Source organism: Oncorhynchus tshawytscha, unplaced genomic scaffold (assembly GCF_018296145.1).
Source record: "Oncorhynchus tshawytscha isolate Ot180627B unplaced genomic scaffold, Otsh_v2.0 Un_scaffold_15699_pilon_pilon, whole genome shotgun sequence".
NCBI classification, from domain to species: Eukaryota; Metazoa; Chordata; class Actinopteri; order Salmoniformes; family Salmonidae; genus Oncorhynchus; species Oncorhynchus tshawytscha.
Genome location: NW_024609277.1, coordinates 80,126 through 100,579, shown reverse-complemented (window position 1 = coordinate 100,579; position 20,454 = coordinate 80,126). Strand labels below are relative to the sequence as shown.

Here is a 20,454-nt window from a genome sequence, read left to right as displayed (position 1 = left end):
CATGGCCAGGAAACTCCACAGACCTTAATCCCATTGAGAACTTGTGGTCAATCCTCAAGAGGCGGGTGGACAAACAAAAACCCACTAATTCCGACAAACTCCAAGCATTGATTATGTAAGAATGGGCTGTCATCAGTCAGGATGTGGCCCAGAAGTTAATTTACAGCATGCCAGGGCAGATTGCAGAGGTCTTGAAAAAGAAGGGTCAACACTGCAAATATTGACTCTTTGCATCAACTTCATGTAATTGTCAATAAAAGCCTTTGACACTTATGAAATGCTTGTAATTATACTTCAGTATTCCATAGTAACATCTGACAAAAATATCTAAAGTCACTGAAGCAGCAAACTTTGTGGAAATTAATATTTGTGTCATTCTCAAAACTTTTGGCCACGACTGTACAGTGAAATGCTTACTTGTAAGCTCTTTCCCAACAATGCAGTATTCAGTATCAAGGTGTAGGCATAGCTATCTATCATTGGTTTTGGATTCCGTGATTCCGTGACTATAATCGTAAGCACAGTGGATTTAGGTTTCGGCTACCCAGCAGGTTTCGGCTACCCAGCAACTACCCAGCAGGTTCCGGCTACCCAGCAGCTACCCAGCAGCTTTCGACTACCCAGCAGCTACCCAGCAGGTTTCGGCTACCCAGCAGCTACCCAGCAGGTTTCAGCTACCCAGCAGGTTTCAGCTACCCAGCAGCTACCCAGCAGGTTTCAGCTACCCAGCAGCTACCCAGCAGCTACCCAGCAGGTTTCAGCTACCCAGCAGGTTTCAGCTACCCAGCAGGTTTCGACTACCCAGCAGGTTTCAGCTACCCAGCAGCTACCCAGCAGGTTTCAGCTACCCAGCAGCTACCCAGCAGGTTTCATCTACCCAGCAGGTTTCATCTACCCAGCAGGTTTCAGCTACCCAGCAGGTTTCGACTACCCAGCAGCTACCCAGCAGGTTTCGACTACCCAGCATCTACCCAGCAGCTACCCAGCAGGTTTCAGCTACCCAGCAGCTACCCAGCAGGTTTCAGCTACCCAACAGCTACCCAGCAGGTTTCAGCTACCCAGCAGCTACCCAGCAGCTACCCAGCAGTTACCCAGCAGGTTTCAGCTACCCAGCAGCTACCCAGCAGGTTTCAGCTACCCAGCAGCTACCCAGCAGGTTTCAGCTACCCAGCAGCTACCCAGCAGGTTTCAGCTACCCAGCAGCTACCCAGCAGGTTCTGGCTACCCAGCAGCTACCCAGCAGCTTTCGACTACCCAGCAGCTACCCAGCAGGTTTCGGCTACCCAGCAGCTACCCAGCAGGTTTCAGCTACCCAGCAGGTTTCAGCTACCCAGCAGCTACCCAGCAGGTTTCAGCTACCCAGCAGCTACCCAGCAGGTTTTAGCTACCCAGCAGGTTTCAGCTACCCAGCAGCTACCCAGCAGGTTTCACTACCCAGCAGGTTTCAGCTACCCAGCAGCTACCTAGCAGGTTTCAGCTACCCAGCAGGTTTCATCTACCCAGCAGGTTTCAGCTACCCAGCAGGTTTCGACTACCCAGCAGCTACCCAGCAGGTTTCGACTACCCAGCATCTACCCAGCAGCTACCCAGCAGGTTTCAGCTACCCAGCAGCTACCCAGCAGGTTTCAGCTACCCAACAGCTACCCAGCAGGTTTCAGCTACCCAGCAGCTACCCAGCAGCTACCCAGCAGTTACCCAGCAGGTTTCAGCTACCCAGCAGCTACCCAGCAGGTTTCAGCTACCCAGCAGCTACCCAGCAGGTTTCAGCTACCCAGCAGCTACCCAGCAGGTTTCAGCTACCCAGCAGCTACCCAGCAGGTTCTGGCTACCCAGCAGCTACCCAGCAGCTTTCGACTACCCAGCAGCTACCCAGCAGGTTTCGGCTACCCAGCAGCTACCCAGCAGGTTTCAGCTACCCAGCAGGTTTCAGCTACCCAGCAGCTACCCAGCAGGTTTCAGCTACCCAGCAGCTACCCAGCAGGTTTTAGCTACCCAGCAGGTTTCAGCTACCCAGCAGCTACAGCAGGTTTCGCTACCCAGCAGGTTTCAGCTACCCAGCAGCTACCTAGCAGGTTTCAGCTACCCAGCAGGTTTCATCTACCCAGCAGGTTTCAGCTACCCAGCAGGTTTCGACTACCCAGCAGCTACCCAGCAGGTTTCGACTACCCAGCATCTACCCAGCAGCTACCCAGCAGGTTTCAGCTACCCAGCAGCTACCCAGCAGGTTTCAGCTACCCAACAGCTACCCAGCAGGTTTCAGCTACCCAGCAGCTACCCAGCAGCTACCCAGCAGTTACCCAGCAGGTTTCAGCTACCCAGCAGGTTTCAGCTACCCAGCAGCTACCCAGCAGGTTTCAGCTACCCAGCAGCTACCCAGCAGGTTTCAGCTACCCAGGGAAGTTGTATTTTTTTCTTCTTTTTTTTAACCCCTTTTTTCTCCCCAATTGGTAGTTACAGCCTTGTCTTATCGCTGCAACTCCCGTACGGACTCGGGAGAGGCGAAGGTCGAGAGCCATGCTCTCGAGAGCCATGCGTCCTCCAAAACACAACCCATCCAACCCGGAAGCCAGCCGCACCAATGTGTCGGAGGAAACACCTTATACCTGGCGACCTGGTCAGCGTGCACTGCGCCCGGCCCGCCACAGGAGTCGCTAGTGCGCGATGAGACAAGGATTTCCCTGCCGGCCAAACCCTCCCTAACCCGGACGATGCTGGGCCAATTGTGCGCCGCCCCATGGGCTTCCCGGTTGCGGCCGGCTGCGACAGAGCCTGGACTCGAACCCAGAATCTCTGGTGGCACAGAGATTAGACCACTGCGCTATCCGGGAGGCCTGGAAGTTGTTTTGTCAAAAGTAAAATATGTAGGCTATGGAATCATTAACAGATGGACCACAGAGCAGCAGGCCTCCTCAACCAACAGTAGGCTATGGAATCATCAACAGATGGACCACAGAGCAGCAGGCCTCCTCAACAGACAGTAGGCTATGGAATCATCAACAGATGGACCACAGAGCAGCAGGCCTCCTCAACCAACAGTAGGCTATGGAATCATCAACAGATGGACCACAGAGCAGCAGGCCTCCTCAACAGACAGTAGGCTATGGAATCATCAACAGATGGACCACAGAGCAGCAGGCCTCCTCAACCAACAGTAGGCTATGGAATCATCAACAGATGGACCACAGAGCAGCAGGCCTCCTCAACCAACAGTAGGCTATGGAATCATCAACAGATGGACCACAGAGCAGCAGGCCTCCTCAACCAACAGTAGGCTATGGAATCATCAACAGATGGACCACAGAGCAGCAGGCCTCCTCAACCAACAGTAGGCTATGGAATCATCAACAGATGGACAACAGAGCAGCAGGCCTCCTCAACCAACAGTAGGCTATGGAATATTCAACAGATGGACCACAGAGCAGCAGGCCTCCTCAACAGACAGTAGGCTATGGAATCATTCAACAGATGGACCACAGAGCAGCAGGCCTCCTCAACCAACAGTAGGCTATGGAATCATCAACAGATGGACAACAGAGCAGCAGGCCTCCTCAACCAACAGTAGGCTATGGAATCATTCAACAGATGGACCACAGAGCAGCAGGCCTCCTCAACAGACAGTAGGCTATGGAATCATCAACAGATGGACCACAGAGCAGCAGGCCTCCTCAACCAACAGTAGGCTATGGAATCATCAACAGATGGACCACAGAGCAGCAGGCCTCCTCAACCAACAGTAGGCTATGGAATCATCAACAGATGGACCACAGAGCAGCAGGCCTCCTCAACCAACAGTAGGCTATGGAATCATCAACAGATGGATGACAGAGCAGCAGGCCTCCTCAACCAACAGTAGGCTATGGAATATTCAACAGATGGACCACAGAGCAGCAGGCCTCCTCAACAGACAGTAGGCTATGGAATCAACAACAGATGGACCACAGAGCAGCAGGCCTCCTCAACCAACAGTAGGCTATGGAATCATCAACAGATGGACAACAGAGCAGCAGGCCTCCTCAACCAACAGTAGGCTATGGAATATTCAACAGATGGACCACAGAGCAGCAGGCCTCCTCAACAGACAGTAGGCTATGGAATCATCAACAGATGGACCACAGAGCAGCAGGCCTCCTCAACCAACAGTAGGCTATGGAATCATCAACAGATGGACCACAGAGCAGCAGGCCTCCTCAACAGACAGTAGGCTATGGAATCATCAACAGATGGAAAACAGAGGGCAAGGTGTCTGGTAACATGACTGAATACAAACAGTGCAGCTATTCCCTCCGCAAGGCTATCAAACAAGCTAAGCGCCAGTACAGAGACAAAGTAGAATCTCAATTCAACGGCTCAGACACAAGAGGTATGTGGCAGGGTCTACAGTCAATCACGGACTACAGGAAGAAACCCAGCCCAGTCACGGACCAGGATGTCTTGCTCCCAGGCAGACTAAATAACTTTTTTGCCCGCTTTGAGGACAATACAGTGCCACTGACACGGCCTGCAACGGAAACATGCGGTCTCTCCTTCACTGCAGCCGAGGTGAGTAAGACATTTAAACGTGTTAACCCTCGCAAGGCTGCAGGCCCAGACGGCATCCCCAGCCGCGCCCTCAGAGCATGCGCAGACCAGCTGGCCGGTGTGTTTACGGACATATTCAATCAATCCCTATACCAGTCTGCTGTTCCCACATGCTTCAAGAGGGCCACCATTGTTCCTGTTCCCAAGAAAGCTAAGGTAACTGAGCTAAACGACTACCGCCCCGTAGCACTCACATCCGTCATCATGAAGTGCTTTGAGAGACTAGTCAAGGACCATATCACCTCCACCCTACCTGACACCCTTGACCCACTCCAATTTGCTTACCGCCCAAATAGGTCCACAGACGATGCAATCTCAACCACACTGCACACTGCCCTAACCCATCTGGACAAGAGGAATACCTATGTGAGAATGCTGTTCATCGACTACAGCTCGGCATTCAACACCATAGTACCCTCCAAGCTCGTCATCAAGCTCGAGACCCTGGGTCTCGACCCCGCCCTGTGCAACTGGGTACTGGACTTCCTGACGGGCCGCCCCCAGGTGGTGAGGGTAGGCAACAACATCTCCTCCCCGCTGATCCTCAACACTGGGGCCCCACAAGGGTGCGTTCTGAGCCCCCTCCTGTACTCCCTGTTCACCCACGACTGCGTGGCCATGCACGCCTCCAACTCAATCATCAAGTTTGCGGACGACACAACAGTGGTAGGCTTGATTACCAACAACGACGACAACAATGACGAGACGGCCTACAGGGAGGAGGTGAGGGCCCTCGGAGTGTGGTGTCAGGAAAATAACCTCACACTCAACGTCAACAAAACTAAGGAGATGATTGTGGACTTCAGGAAACAGCAGAGGGAACACCCCCATCCACATCGATGGAACAGTAGTGGAGAGGGTAGCAAGTTTTAAGTTCCTCGGCATACACATCACAGACAAACTGAATTGGTCCACTCACACAGACAGCATCGTGAGGAAGGCGCAGCAGCGCCTCTTCAACCTCAGGAGGCTGAAGAAATTTGGCTTGTCACCAAAAGCACTCACAAACTTCTACAGATGCACAATCGAGAGCATCCTGGCGGGCTGTATCACCGCCTGGTATGGCAACTGCACCACCCTCAACCGTAAGGCTCTCCAGAGGGTAGTGAGGTCTGCACAACGCATCACCGGGGGCAAACTACCTGCCCTCCAGGACACCTACACCACCCGATGCTACAGGAAGGCCATAAAGATCATCAAGGACATCAACCACCCGAGCCACTGCCTGTTCACCCCGCTGCCATCCAGAAGGCGAGGTCAGTACAGGTGCATCAAAGCTGGGACCGAGAGACTGAAAAACAGCTTCTATCTCAAGGCCATCAGACTGTTAAACAGCCACCACTAACATTGAGTGGCTACTGCCAACACACTGTCAATGACACTGACTCTACTCCAGCCACTTTAATCATGGGAATTGATGGGAAATGATGTAAATGTATCGCTAGCCACTTTAAACAATGCTACCTTATATAATGTTACTTACCCTACATTGTTCATCTCATATGCATACGTTGATACTGTACTCTATATCATCGACTGCATCCTTATGTAATACATGTATCACTAGCCACTTTAACTATGCCACTTGGTTTACATACTTATCTCATATGTATATACTGTACTCGATATCATCTACTGTATCTTGCCTATGCTGCTCTGTACCATCACTCATTCATATATCCTCATGTACATATTCTTTATCCCCTTACACTGTGTATGACAGTAGTTTTTTTTGGAATTGTTAGTTAGATTACTTGCTCGTTATTACTGCATTGTCGGAACTAGAAGCACAAGCATTTCGCTACACTCGCATTAACATCTGCTAACCATGTGTATGTGACAAATAAAATTTGATTTGATTTGATTTGATTTGAGCAGCAGGCCTCCTCAACAGACAGTAGGCTATGGAATCATCAACAGATGGACCACAGAGCAGCAGGCCTCCTCAACAGACAGTAGGCTATGGAATCATCAACAGATGGACCACAGAGCAGCAGGCCTCCTCAACAGACAGTAGGCTATGGAATCATCAACAGATGGTGGACCACAGAGCAGCAGGCCTCCTCAACAGGCATTCACTGTTGCCTGAAGTTGTTTAATATGCTGTGTTAGTGTCAGCCTGGCCTGGCAGAGCTGACCAGCAGGGCTGAGCAGCAGCAGATCCTCTAGTCGGGTGGATGTGTGTTCTGATTGGCTGCCATGCAAAGCAGAAGTCCAGCACCAGCCAGCCCCACCCCCACCCTCTCCACTCCCAGTCAACTCACAGTGGCTGCCTCCCAAATGGAAAACCTATTCCCTATATAGTGCACAACGTTTAACAAGCAGTCCTAGGGAATAGGGTGCCATTTAAGAACAGTGACAGGTCTAGTGCAGCTAATCAGACCACCCTGCTGGACCCAAATGGTAACTGTTACAGAGTGAAACCAGCACCCTGTGAAAATCTGACTTGGTGGATTAGGGTTGTGGAATCAGATTAAGGTGGTAGGAGCTGCCTGAGACTGTAATGAACAAACTGAGAGGTTTTTCTCTTTCATTAGTAATCCATCAACATTCAGAGAGAGAGAGAGAGAGAGAGGCGCGAGGGATACGTAATGTTTCAACGTCCACTATGTGAGAGGAGGAGACTAGTACAGTAACAACTAGGCCCTGAGGGGGAATCTATGCACACTAGGGGGGGGGTCAGTCTGGCCAGTGAGCCAGCAACAAAGCTGTTACTACTCTATCATGTCTATACACACTGGGGGAGGAGATCAGTCTGGCCAGCGAGCCAGCAACAAAGCTGTTACTACTCTATCATGTCTATACACACTGGGGGGGGGATCAGTCTGGCCAGCGAGCCAGCAACAAAGCTGTTACTACACTATCATGGCAAGTCAGTCCCACGAGAGAGCACAGTTTTCCAACTTCCACAAACAGTCATCTTATACTGCAGGCAAAGGTCAACTGGTTTGGTCAATTACATTCCAATAGCTTTTTGGAATTTCAGTTTACATAAGTGAATTTAAATGGAATTGACCCCCCCAACCCTGATCTGAATGGTGAATAGTACAGTAAGCTGTTCACAGGAAAGTTAAAGCACTCACACACAGCTAAACAGTGCATAGGGGACAAACAGTTAGGAAAGATTTAAAGGTCCCGAACACTCATTCTGATTCCCATGGAAAATTGCCTTTTGAGTGACAAAAACATCACCCACAATATTTTTCACCAATAAAACCTTTCAAAATGTGAAGTTAGGAAGTCTGAAAGAACAGATTGAGTCATCACGGAGATAGTTGACTGAGTGGGCGGGGACCTAGCAGGCTGAGTGGGCGGGGACCTAGAAGTCTGAAAGGACAGATTGAGTAGGCATGGAGATAGTTGACTGAGTGGGCGGGGACCTAGCAGGTTGAGTGGGCGGGGACCTAGCAGGCTGAGTGGGCGGGGACCTAGAAGTCTGAAAGGACAGATTGAGTCGTCACGGAGATAGTTGACTGAGTGGGCGGGGACCTAGCAGGCTGAGTGGGTGGGGACCTAGCAGGCTGAGTGGGCGGGGACCTAGAAGTCTGAAAGGACAGATCGAGTCGGCACGGAGATAGTTGACTGAGTGGGCGGGGACCTAGCAGGCTGAGTGGGACGGGGACCTAGTAGGCTGAGTGGGCGGGGACCTAGTAGGGTGAGTGGGCGGGGACCTAGTAGGCTGATGGGCGGGGACCTTGAAGTCTGAAAGGACAGATTGAGTAGGCACGGAGATAGTTGACTGAGTGGGCGGGGACCTAGCAGGCTGAGTGGGCGGGGACCTAGAACTCTGAAAGGACAGATTGAGTCGTCACAGAGATAGTTGACTGAGTGGGCGGGGACCTAGCAGGCTGAGTGGGCGGGGACCTAGAAGTCTGAAAGGACAGATTGAGTAGGCACGGAGATAGTTGACTGAGTGGGCGGGGACCTAGCAGGCTGAGTGGGCGGGGACCTAGTAGGCTGAGTGGGCGGGGACCTAGTAGACTGAGTGGGCGGGGACCTAGTAGGGTGAGTGGGCGGGGACCTAGAAGTCTGAAAGGACAGATTGAGTAGGCACGGATATAGTTGACTGAGTGGGCGGGGACCTAGCAGGCTTAGTGGGCGGGGACCTAGTAGGCTGAGTGGGCGGGGACCTAGTAGGGTGAGTGGGCGGGGACCTAGCAGGCTGAGTGGGTGGGGACCTAGAAGTCTGAAAGGCCAGATTGAGTCGGCACGGAGATAGTTGACTGAGTGAGTGGGGACCTAGAAGTCTGAAAGGACAGATTGAGTAGGCACGGAGATGATCCCTTATTGCTGTTACTTCAAATCAGTGTAGATGAAGGGGAGGTGACGGGTTAAAGAATTGTTTTGAAGCCTTGAGACATTTGAGACATTGAATGTGTATGTGTGCCATTCAGGGGGTGAATGGGCCAGACAAAAGATTGAAGTGCCTTTGAATGGGGTATGGTAGTAGGTGCCAGGCGCACCGGTTTAAACTGCAACACTAGTGGGGTTTTTCCAACTCAGTATTAGGAAGGTGTTTCTAATGTTTGGAATACTCAGGGTATATTAACTCTCAGACAATGTTCATAACTCATGACTAACAATGATGTCAAGAAGTTTGTATGAATCTCCTGTTTGAAACGTCTCTCGACGTAATGACATGACAACTGTGTTGTTGTTTTTTTTGGCAACCCTTCCCCGTGCTTTTGTTCCACGCTGGCTAAAGACCTAGCTAGCCAGCAACTTCTCTAGCAAACACCAGACACAGATGAAAGCAGAAACCTATAAGTACATTTGCCTTAGAATAGATGAATAGGGGAAACCTCTAATTATATTTGTTGACACGCTGCAGTCAACTTTCGGCATCAGTTGACTAGCTAACTAGCTATGTAAACCATAGCCCTCTGCAAGCACGCCTTCTGCCATGCTGGTTACAAGGACGAAACCTTACTTAGAAAAAGGTACGTTTGAGATATTAATATGAGTATTTTAAATGTTGACATATCAAGACCATTTCAAGGACAGCTTTTTTCCATCTACGTAACATTGCAAAAATCAGAAACTTTCTGTCCAAAAATGATGCAGAAAAATTAATCCACGCTTTTGTCACTTCTAGGTTAGACTACTGCAATGCTCTACTTTCCGGCTACCCGGATAAAGCACTAAATAAACTTCAGTTGGTGGTAAATACGGCTGCTAGAATCCTGACTAGAACCAAAAAATTTGATCATATTACTCCAGTGCTAGCCTCTCTACACTGGCTTCCTGTCAAAGCAAGGGCTGATTTCAAGGTTTTACTGCTAACCTACAAAGCATTACATGGGCTTGCTCCTACCTATCTCTCTGATTTGGTCTTGCCGTACATACCTACACGTACGCTACGGTCACAAGACGCAGGCCTCCTAATTGTCCCTAGAATTTCTAAGCAAACAGCTGGAGGCAGGGCTTTCTCCTATAGAGCTCCATTTTTATGGAACGGTCTGCCTACCCATGTCAGAGACGCAAACTCGGTCTCAACCTTTAAGTCTTTACTGAAGACTCATCTCTTCAGTGGGTCATATGATTGAGTGTAGTCTGGCCCAGGAGTGGGAAGGTGAAAGGAAAGGCTCTGGAGCAACGAACCGCCCTTGCTGTCTCTGCCTGGCCGGTTCCCCTCTTTCCACTGGGATTCTCTGCCTCTAACCCTATTACAGGGGCTGAGTCACTGGCTTACTGGGGCTCTCTCATGCCGTCCCTGGAAGGGGTGCGTCACCTGAGTGGGTTGATTCACTGATGTGGTCATCCTGTCTGGGTTGGCGCCCCCCCCTTGGGTTGTGCCATGGCGGAGATCTTTGTCGGCTATACTCGGCCCTGTCTCAGGATGGTAAGTTGGTGGTTGAAGATATCCCTCTAGTGGTGTGGGGGCTGTGCTTTGGCAAAGTGGGTGGGGTTATATCCTTCCTGTTTGGCCCTGTCCGGGGTGTCCTCGGATGGGGCCACAGTGTCTCCTGACCCCTCCTGTCTCAGCCTCCAGTATTTATGCTGCAGTAGTTTATGTGTCGGGGGGCTAGGGTCAGTTTGTTATATCTGGAGTACTTCTCCTGTCCTATTCGGTGTCCTGTGTGAATCTAAGTGTGCGTTCTCTAATTCTCTCCTTCTCTCTCACCTGACATGATGACTCCTTGCTGTCCCCAGTCCACCTGGCCGTGCTGCTGCTCCAGTTTCAACTGTTCTGCCTTCTTATTATTCGAACATGCTGATCATTTATGAACATTTGAACATCTTGGCCATGTTCTGTTATAATCTCCACCCGGCACAGCCAGAAGAGGACTGGCCACCCCACATATGCTCTCTCTAATTCTCTCTTTTTTTCTCTCTCTCGGAGGACCTGAGCCCTAGGACCATGCCCCAGGACTACCTGACATGATGACTCCTTGCTGTCCCCAGTCCATCTGACCGTGCTGCTGCTCCAGTTTCAACTGTTCTGCCTTATTATTATACGACCATGCTGGTCATTTATGAACATTTGAACATCTTGGCCATGTTCTGTTATAATCTCCACCCGGCACAGCCAGAAGAGGACTGGCCACCCCACATAGCCTGGTTCCTCTCTAGGTTTCTTCCTAGGTTTTGGCCTTTCTAGGGAGTTTTTCCTAGCCACCGTGCTTCTACACCTGCATTGCTTGCTGTGTGGGGTTTTAGGCTGGGTTTCTGTACAGCACTTTGAGATATCAGCTGATGTACGAAGGGCTATATAAATAAATTTGATTTGATTTGATTTGATGGAATTAGTGTGAAAAAATAATTGTATTTCAAAATCTAAACATATTCCATATTTGAGAGAACAATATAAGGAGTGTAACGATGCTAAGATGGTGTCTGTATCATGTACGGATCACAGACCTATGGCTGCGTTTACACAGGCAGCCCCAATTCTGACCTTTTCTTCACTATTTGGTCTTTCGACCAATCAGTTTAGCTCTGAAAAAAAGATCTGATGTGATGAAAAGATCTGATGTGATTGATCAAAATACCAATTAATGGAGAAAGAAATATCAGAATTGGGCTGTCTGTGTAAAAGCAGCCATAGGGTTTAAAAAGGGCCTAAACTGGCCACTTTCATCATGATTTTCCCCAGAACTGTTGGTTATACAAATAGAAAAATCAGGTCAAACATCCTTCTTCCCAATGAAGTTACTACGTGAGCATCCTTCTTCCCAATTTTTATTTTATTTTTTATATTTATCCGTTATTTTACCAGGTAAGTTGACTGAGAACACATTCTCATTTACAGCAACGACCTGGGGAATAGTTACAGGGGAGAGGAGGGGGATGAATGAGCCAATTGTAAAACTGGGGATTATTAGGTGACCGTGATGGTTTGAGGGTCAGATTGGGAATTTAGCCAGGACACCGGGGTTAACACCCCTACTCTTACAATAAGTGCCATGGGATCTTTAATGACCTCAGAGAGTCAGGACACCCGTTTAACGTCCCATCCGAGAGACAGCACCCTACACAGGGCAGTGTCCCCAATCACTGCCCTGGGGCATTGGGATATTTTTTAGACCAGTGGAAAGAGTGCCTCCTACTGGCCCTCCAACACCACTTCCAGCAGCATCTGGTCTCCCATCCAAGGACTGACCAGGACCAACCCTGCTTAGCTTCAGAAGCAAGCCAGCAGTGGTATGCAGGGTGGTATGCTGCTAGAATGAAGTTACTACGTGAGCATTGCCAGAACAATCTGACATATTTTCGGCCTACACTGGCGTGGAATCGCCAATAGCATTCACAAAGTATTTATATGTGTGGCATAAAGAGTAAAAAATGGACTTACTATGTTGATGAGTGTGAGGACATAGTTCTGTACGTGCTCCTTGCCATGGAAGCGCACCACAGAGTCGTCCACAGCCAGCAGCACCTCGATGTTGTAGTCGTCCTTCTTGGCGTGCCGCCGTTTGCGCTCAGACTCTGTCAGCTTGAGGTCCAAGAGGTCCAGAGCACCGGGGAGGTCAGCAATCCCAAAGTCTGTCACTGTGTGGAGGAGAAGAGACATTACAGAGGAATTACAACAAGGATCATTTAGCATATTTAGCATATTCATGTAAACATGATCAGCATGTTCAAGTAACATAGCAACATTTAGCCTACAGCAGTAAGTTTACCTGAGGAATTACAACAAGTAACATAGCAACATTTAGCCTACAGCAAGCAGCATATTTACATGAGGAATTACAACAAGTAACATAGCAACATTTAGCCTACAGCAAGCATGTTTACATGAGGAATTACAACAAGTAACAAAGCAACATTTAGCCTACAGCAGCATGTTTATATGAGGAATTACAACAAGTAACATAGCAACATTTAGCCTACAGCAAGCAGCATATTTACATGAGGAATTACAACAAGTAACATAGCAACATTTAGCCTACAGCAAGCAGCATATTTACATGAGGAATTACAACAAGTAACATAGCAACATTTAGCCTACAGTAGCATGTTTACATGAGGAATTACAACAAGTAACATAGCAACATTTAGCCTACAGCAGCATGTTTACCTGAGGAATTACAACAAGTAACATAGCAACATTTAGCCTACAGCAGCATGTTTACCTGAGGAATTACAACAAGTAACAAAGCAACATTTAGCCTACAGCAGCATGTTTACATGAGGAATTACAACAAGTAACATAGCAACATTTAGCCTACAGTAGCATGTTTACCTGAGGAATTACAACAAGTAACAAAGCAACATTTAGCCTACAGCAGCATGTTTACATGAGGAATTACAACAAGTAACATAGCAACATTTAGCCTACAGCAGCATGTTTACGTGAGGATGAGGAGATAGTATGGCCCCCTCTCCGATGGCTCCCAATTCCCTATTTAGTGCACTCCCAATTCCCTATTTAGTGCACTCCCAATTCCCTATTTAGTGCACTCCCAATTCCCTATTTAGTGCACTCCCAATTCCCTATTTAGTGCACTCCTCGTAGGTGCTTCATAATATTAAAAATGGAAAACGGTGCCATTGGGGACATAACCCACGATTTAGTGCTCAATTCCCTTTTAGTGTCAATTCCCTATTTAGTGCATCAAAATTCCCTATTTAGTGCACTCCCAAATAGGAAATGGGGAGAAATATTTGCTGCTCAAGTGTTGGTCACATCAAAAGTAGTGCAAGCACATCCAAGCTTTTGAATTGTCTCCTGTCGTCTCAATGATTGCAGACAGTCCAGACATGAACAGGAGAGACTGTACAAGGCTGATCTGAGACCTGTACAATGATGCAGACAGTCCAGACATGAACAGGAGAGACTGTACAAGGCTGATCTGAGACCTGTACAATGATGCAGACAGTCCAGACATGAACAGGAGAGACTGTACAAGGCTGATCTGAGACCTGTACAATGATGCAGACAGTCCAGACATGAACAGGAGAGACTGTACAAGGCTGATCTGAGACCTGTACAATGATGCAGACAGTCCAGACATGAACAGGAGAGACTGTACAAGGCTGATCTGAGACCTGTACGTTACAACGACCCCTTGATCCCATCACCTGAACACTATCTCCAATCATACATGAACAACAGCATGACATGCCGACATCCTCTTCCTGCTCAACCCCCTCAACATCCTCTTCCTGCTCAACCCCCTCAACATCCTCTTCCTGCTCAACCCCCTCAACATCCTCTTCCTACTCAACCCCCTCAACATCCTCTTCCTGCTCAACACACTCAATATCCTCTTCATGCTCAACCCCCTCCAAATCCTCTTCCTGCTCAACCCCCTCAACATCCTCTTCCTGCTCAACCCCCTCAACATCCTCTTCCTGCTCATCATCATCTTCCTGCTCAACATCATCTTCCTGCTCAACATCCTCTTCCTGCTCAACCCCCTCAACATCCTCTTCCTGCTCAACATCATCTTCCTGCTCAACATCATCTTCCTGCTCAACATCCTCTTCCTGCTCAACCCCCTCAACATCCTCTTCCTGCTCAACATCATCTTCCTGCTCAACATCATCTTCCTGCTCAACAGCCTCTTCCTGCTCAACCCCCCAACATCCTCTTCCTGCTCAACCCCCTCAACATCCTCTTCCTGCTCAACCCACTCAACATCCTCTTCCTGCTCAACCCCCAACATCCTCTTCCTGCTCAACATCATCTTCCTGCTCAACATCCTCTTCCTGCTCAACATCCTCTTCCTGCTCAACCCCCTGCTCAACAGCCTCTTCCTGCTCAACCCCCTGCTCAACATCCTCTTCCTGCTCAACCCCCTCAACATCCTTTTCCTGCTCAACCCCCTCAACATCCTCTTCCTGCTCAACATCATCTTCCTGCTCAACATCCTCTTCCTGCTCAACCCCCTCAACAGCCTCTTCCTGCTCAACCCCCTCAACATCCTCTTCCTGCCCAACCCCTCAACATCCTCTTCCTGCTCAACCCCCTCAACAGCCTCTTCCTGCTCAACATCATCTTCCTGTTCAACATCCTCTTCCTGCTCAACCCCCTCAACATCCTCTTCCTGCTCAACCCACTCAACATCCTCTTCCTGCCCAACCCCCTCAACATCCTCTTCCTGCTCAACCCCCTCAACATCCTCTTCCTGCTCAACCCCCTCAACATCCTCTTCCTGCTCAACATCATCTTCCTGCTCAACATCATCTTCCTGCTCAACAGCCTCTTCCTGCTCAACCCCCTCAACCTCCTCTTCCTGCCCAACCCCTCAACATCCTCTTCCTGCTCAACCCCCTCAACAGCCTCTTCCTGCTCAACATCATCTTCCTGCTCAACCCCGTCAACATCCTCTTCCTGCTCAACCCCCTCAACATCCTCTTCCTGCTCAACATCATCTTCCTGCTCAACATCCTCTTCCTGCTCAACCCCGACAACATCCTCTTCCTGCCCAACCCCTCAACATCCTCTTCCTGCTCAACCCCTCAACATCCTCTTCCTGCCCAACCCCCTCAACATCCTCTTCCTGCTCAACAGCCTCTTCCTGCTCAACCCCCTCAACATCCTCTTCCTGCCCAACCCCTCAACATCCTCTTCCTGCTCAACCCCTCAACAGCCTCTTCCTGCTCAACATCATCTTCCTGCTCAACATCATCTTCCTGCTCAACAGCCTCTTCCTGCTCAACCCCCTCAACCTCCTCTTCCTGCCCAACCCCTCAACATCCTCTTCCTGCTCAACCCCCTCAACAGCCTCTTCCTGCTCAACATCATCTTCCTGCTCAACCCCCCTGCTCAACAACATCCTCTTCCTGCTCAACCCCAACCCCCTCAACATCCTCTTCCTGCCCAACCCCCTCAACAGCCTCTTCCTGCTCAACCCCCTCAACATCCTCTTCCTGCTCAACATCATCTTCCTGCTCAACATCCTCTTCCTGCTCAACCCCTCAACATCCTCTTCCTGCTCAACCCCCTCAACATCCTCTTCCTGCTCAACATCCTCTTCCTGCTCAACATCCTCTTCCTGCTCAACCCCGACAACATCCTCTTCCTGCCCAACCCCCTCAACATCCTCTTCCTGCTCAACCCCTCAACATCCTCTTCCTGCCCAACCCCTCAACATCCTCTTCCTGCTCAACATCATCTTCCTGCTCAACAGCCTCTTCCTGCTCAACCCCCTCAACATCCTCGTCCTGCCCAACCCCCTCAACATCCTCTTCCTGCTCAACCCCTCAACAGCCTCTTCCTGCTCAACATCATCTTCCTGCTCAACATCCTCTTCCTGCTCAACATCCTCTTCCTGCTCAACACCCTCAACATCCTCTTCCTGCTCAACCCCCTCAACATCCTCTTCCTGCCCAACCCCCTCAACAGCCTCTTCCTGCTCAACCCCCTCAACAGCCTCTTCCTGCTCAACCCCCTCAACATCCTCTTCCTGCCCAACCCCTCAACATCCTCTTCCTGCTCAACCCCCTCAACATCCTCTTCCTGCTCAACCCCCTATGTACACTATATATGATGACAGAAACCTCTGTATGGTCCATATCTGGAATATAATGTTGATGTCCCGTACGTCAGAGAGATCATCTTCTGTAATATACAACTTAAAGAAACAGGTGACTGTGCATTCTCAGTAGGATATGATTTGACATTTTAGTTATTTTATTTTTAAGTTGTATGTGTCCCTGGAAAATGACTTGGCGAAATGCAACAGTTACCTGTAAAGTCAACAATGGAAAGAACGAAAACCATCCGAAATAACAGTTAAGTACAATAGCAAAACAAAATAATGTTTTTAATTTCCTTATTGAACATTATTGTTGTCAACAGCAACAGGAATGTGTCTGGATAAAATGTGTTATTACCATGTAGAAACAGCCTGGTGTTATAAAACATAGAGTTTGGCTATGGACATCTGGAAATTATCACATTCCACCATGACGAGAAGGAATCTCTGCCGCCTCACTACGCTGTCTGAGACCCACACACTAGACCAGACGGGCATCCAGCCTGGGCTCAATACTATTCCAAATGGAGGACGTTCAGCGCTTGCTCTAGCCTGCTTCCTAATGCAGACAGTTCCAGGAAGGTGAATCGTATAAATGTTCCTAGGTGAGAAACAGCACAGCATAGAGAAGAGAAAATACTACTGTGTCGTTAGAACGAATACTTGGAATCTGTCGGACAAATAATAGGCTGCCACAGAGGAAGGTTAGTCTCAGTGGCTGGAAATACAAGGGCTCTCTATGTGTCTAAGGTCCAATCATCCTCTACTCTACTCTATAGAAATACAAGGGCTCTCTATGTGTCTAAGGTAAAATCATCCTCTACTCTATAGAAATACAAGGGCTCTCTATGTGTCTAAGGTCCAATCATCCTCTACTCTACTCTATAGAAATACAAGGGCCCTCTATGTGTCTAAGGTAAAGTCATCCACTACTCTACTCTATAGAAACACAAGGGCCCTCTATGTGTCTAAGGTAAAATCATCCACTACTCTACTCTATAGAAATACAAGGGCTCTCTATGTGTCTAAGGTCCAATCATCCTCTACTCTATAGAAATACAAGGGCTCTCTATGTGTCTAAGGTCCAATCATCCTCTACTCTACTCTATAGAAATACAAGGGCTCTCTATGTGTCTAAGGTCCAATCATCCACTACTCTATAGAAATACAAGGGCTCTCTATGTGTCTAAGGTCCAAGCATCCACATGTGAGGTTGGAGATAGCAGGTGTCCATTGGACATGATTGAGATAATATCAGGACAAACTGAGAGAAGTTTTTCCATGCTGTCAGTGACAATGTGACAAACTGAGAGAAGTGGCTAAACTTGACAAATAGGATGTATGGTTGTAAATGGCCCAGCCAGCTGCCTATACATTCCAGTACTTTCAGAACCACATCATGGTTGTAAATGGCCCAGCCAGCTGCCTATACATTCCAGTACTTTCAGAACCACATCATGGTTGTAAATGGCCCAGACAGCTGCCTATCATTCCAGTACTTTCAGAACCACATCATGGTTGTAAATGGCCCAGCCAGCTGCCTATACATTCCAGTACTTTCAGAACCACATCATGGTTGTAAATGGCCCAGCCAGCTGCCTATACATTCCAGTACTTTCAGAACCACATCATGGTTGTAAATGGCCCAGCCAGCAGTACTTTCAGAACCACATCATGGTTGTAAATGGCCCATGCCTCCAGTACTTTCAGAACCACATCATGGTTGTAAATGGCCCAGCCAGCCAGCTGCCTATACATTCCAGTACTTTCAGAACCACATCATGGTTGTAAATGGCCCAGCCAGCTGCCTATATATTCCAGTACTTTCAGAACCACATCATGGTTGTAAATGGCCCAGCCAGCTGCCTATACATTCCAGTACTTTCAGAACCACATCATGGTTGTAAATGGCCCAGCCAGCTGCCTATACATTCCAGTACTTTCAGAACCACATCATGGTTGTAAATGGCCCAGCCAGCTGCCTATACATTCCAGTACTTTCAGAACCACATCATGGTTGTAAATGGCCCAGCCAGCTGCCTATACATTCCAGTACTTTCAGAACCACATCATGGTTGTAAATGGCCCAGCCAGCTGCCTATACATTCCAGTACTTTCAGAACCACATCATGGTTGTAAATGGCCCAGCCAGCTGCCTATACATTCCAGTACTTTCAGAACCACATCATGATTGTAAATGGCCCAGCCAGCTGCCTATACATTCCAGTACTTTCAGAACCACATCATGGTTGTAAATGGCCCAGCCAGCTGCCTACATTCCAGCACTTTCAGAACCACATCATGGTTGTAAATGGCCCAGCCAGCTGCCTATACATTCCAGTACTTTCAGAACCACATCATGGTTGTAAATGGCCCAGCCAGCTGCCTATACATTCCAGTACTTTCAGAACCACATCATGGTTGTAAATGGCCCAGCCAGCTGCCTATACATTCCAGTACTTTCAGAACCACATCATGGTTGTAAATGGCCCAGCCAGCTGCCTATACATTCCAGTACTTTCAGAACCACATCACTACAGCCTAACTGCTGTAAGACCGTCAGTGGTAACCTGTCACTCTGAATACGTTGGCGAGAAGTTTCTCTGAGACAGGGCGGTTTTACATGAACCGCGAGGGAAACGTTCTCCACACGCTGTCACGTCACCGGGGTGACTTTGTTGTTATTGTTACTGGACCCGCGGGGAGCGCACGGAATATAATCCATACCTCACACCGTACGGATGGTCTGAATGGTATTCATACAACCATAGTGTTACCATCAACTAGGAGTGGTGGGTGGAATCAGGCGCAGAGAGCAGGGTTCAGTCTTTCTTTTCAAATGTATTCCCCAGCGCAACAAAACAGTCACGCCAACACACAGGGCGTATATAAGTTGCCAGTCCAAACAACAGGACAAAACAGTCACGCCAACACACAGGGCGTATATAAGTTGCCAGTCCAAACAACAGGACAAAACAGTCACGCCAACACACAGGGCGTATATAAGTTGCCAGTCCAAACAACAGGACAAAACAGTCACGCCAACACACAGGGCGTAGTCCAAACAACAGGACAAAACAGTCACGCCAACACACAGGGCGTATATAAGTTGCCAGTCCAAACAACAGGACAAAACAGTCACGCCAACACACAGGGCGTATATAAGTTGCCAGTCCAAACAACAGGACAAAACAGTCACGCCAACACACAGGGCGTATATAAGTTGCCAGTCCAAACAACAGGACAAAATAGTCCAGAGAATAAATACAGGAATAAATCACACCATCAAACACAGAGTAACAAAAAACAAGCCCGCACAAATACCCAGCGGGCCTAGTGCCCTTAAATACCCTACACACAAACCCTAATACAAAACAGGTGTAACCAATTACCCAATAACCCAAAACAAACGGAAAGGGAATCGATGGCAGCTAATAGGCCGGCGACGACGACCGCTGAGCACCGCCCGAACAGGAAGAGGCACCATCTTCGGCGAGGTTCGTGACACATAGTTACATTTGTAACTTCCATTCTAGTATCAGATAGTTCTTTGGCTTGTAACCATAGTAGATCCCTTTTGGTGCTCTGTAGAACCCTTTTTAAAAGGTTCTATAAAGAACCATGCTCATGAGGTTCTAAATGGAACCTGTATGGTGATATGAAGAACCTTTTCCTCAGGTTCTATATTCAAGGGTTGCATGTTGCGTCACAATATTGTTTTGAACGTTCGTTTTAGGACTGACGGCCGACTGAGCATTCTACTCAATGCATCCTCATCGGGCGCTGATGACGGGGTGATCTGAAAGTGCATTACTGAGGCTTGAAAACAAAAATGACATTTATAAAGGCAAATAAATAGTAGGAAAACCTTTTGTCATCATTTTGATGTCACCAGATTGACTTTAGCTGCAATATAACGTTAGCTAGCTAGCTAAGATTGAGGGGAGAC

At 48.6% G+C, this 20,454-nt stretch overlaps 1 protein-coding gene across 1 annotated transcript in view; it reads right to left on the bottom strand.

The window, feature by feature from the left end:
- The window catches only part of LOC112240683 (A disintegrin and metalloproteinase with thrombospondin motifs 14), a 94,958-nt gene that overhangs the window by 26,031 nt on the left and 48,473 nt on the right, over positions 1–20,454 (bottom strand). Inside the window, exon 4 of the mRNA XM_042314749.1 lies at positions 12,374–12,570. Coding sequence (XP_042170683.1) covers positions 12,374–12,570 — 197 coding nt within the window. The remainder of the gene's footprint in view (positions 1–12,373; positions 12,571–20,454) is intronic.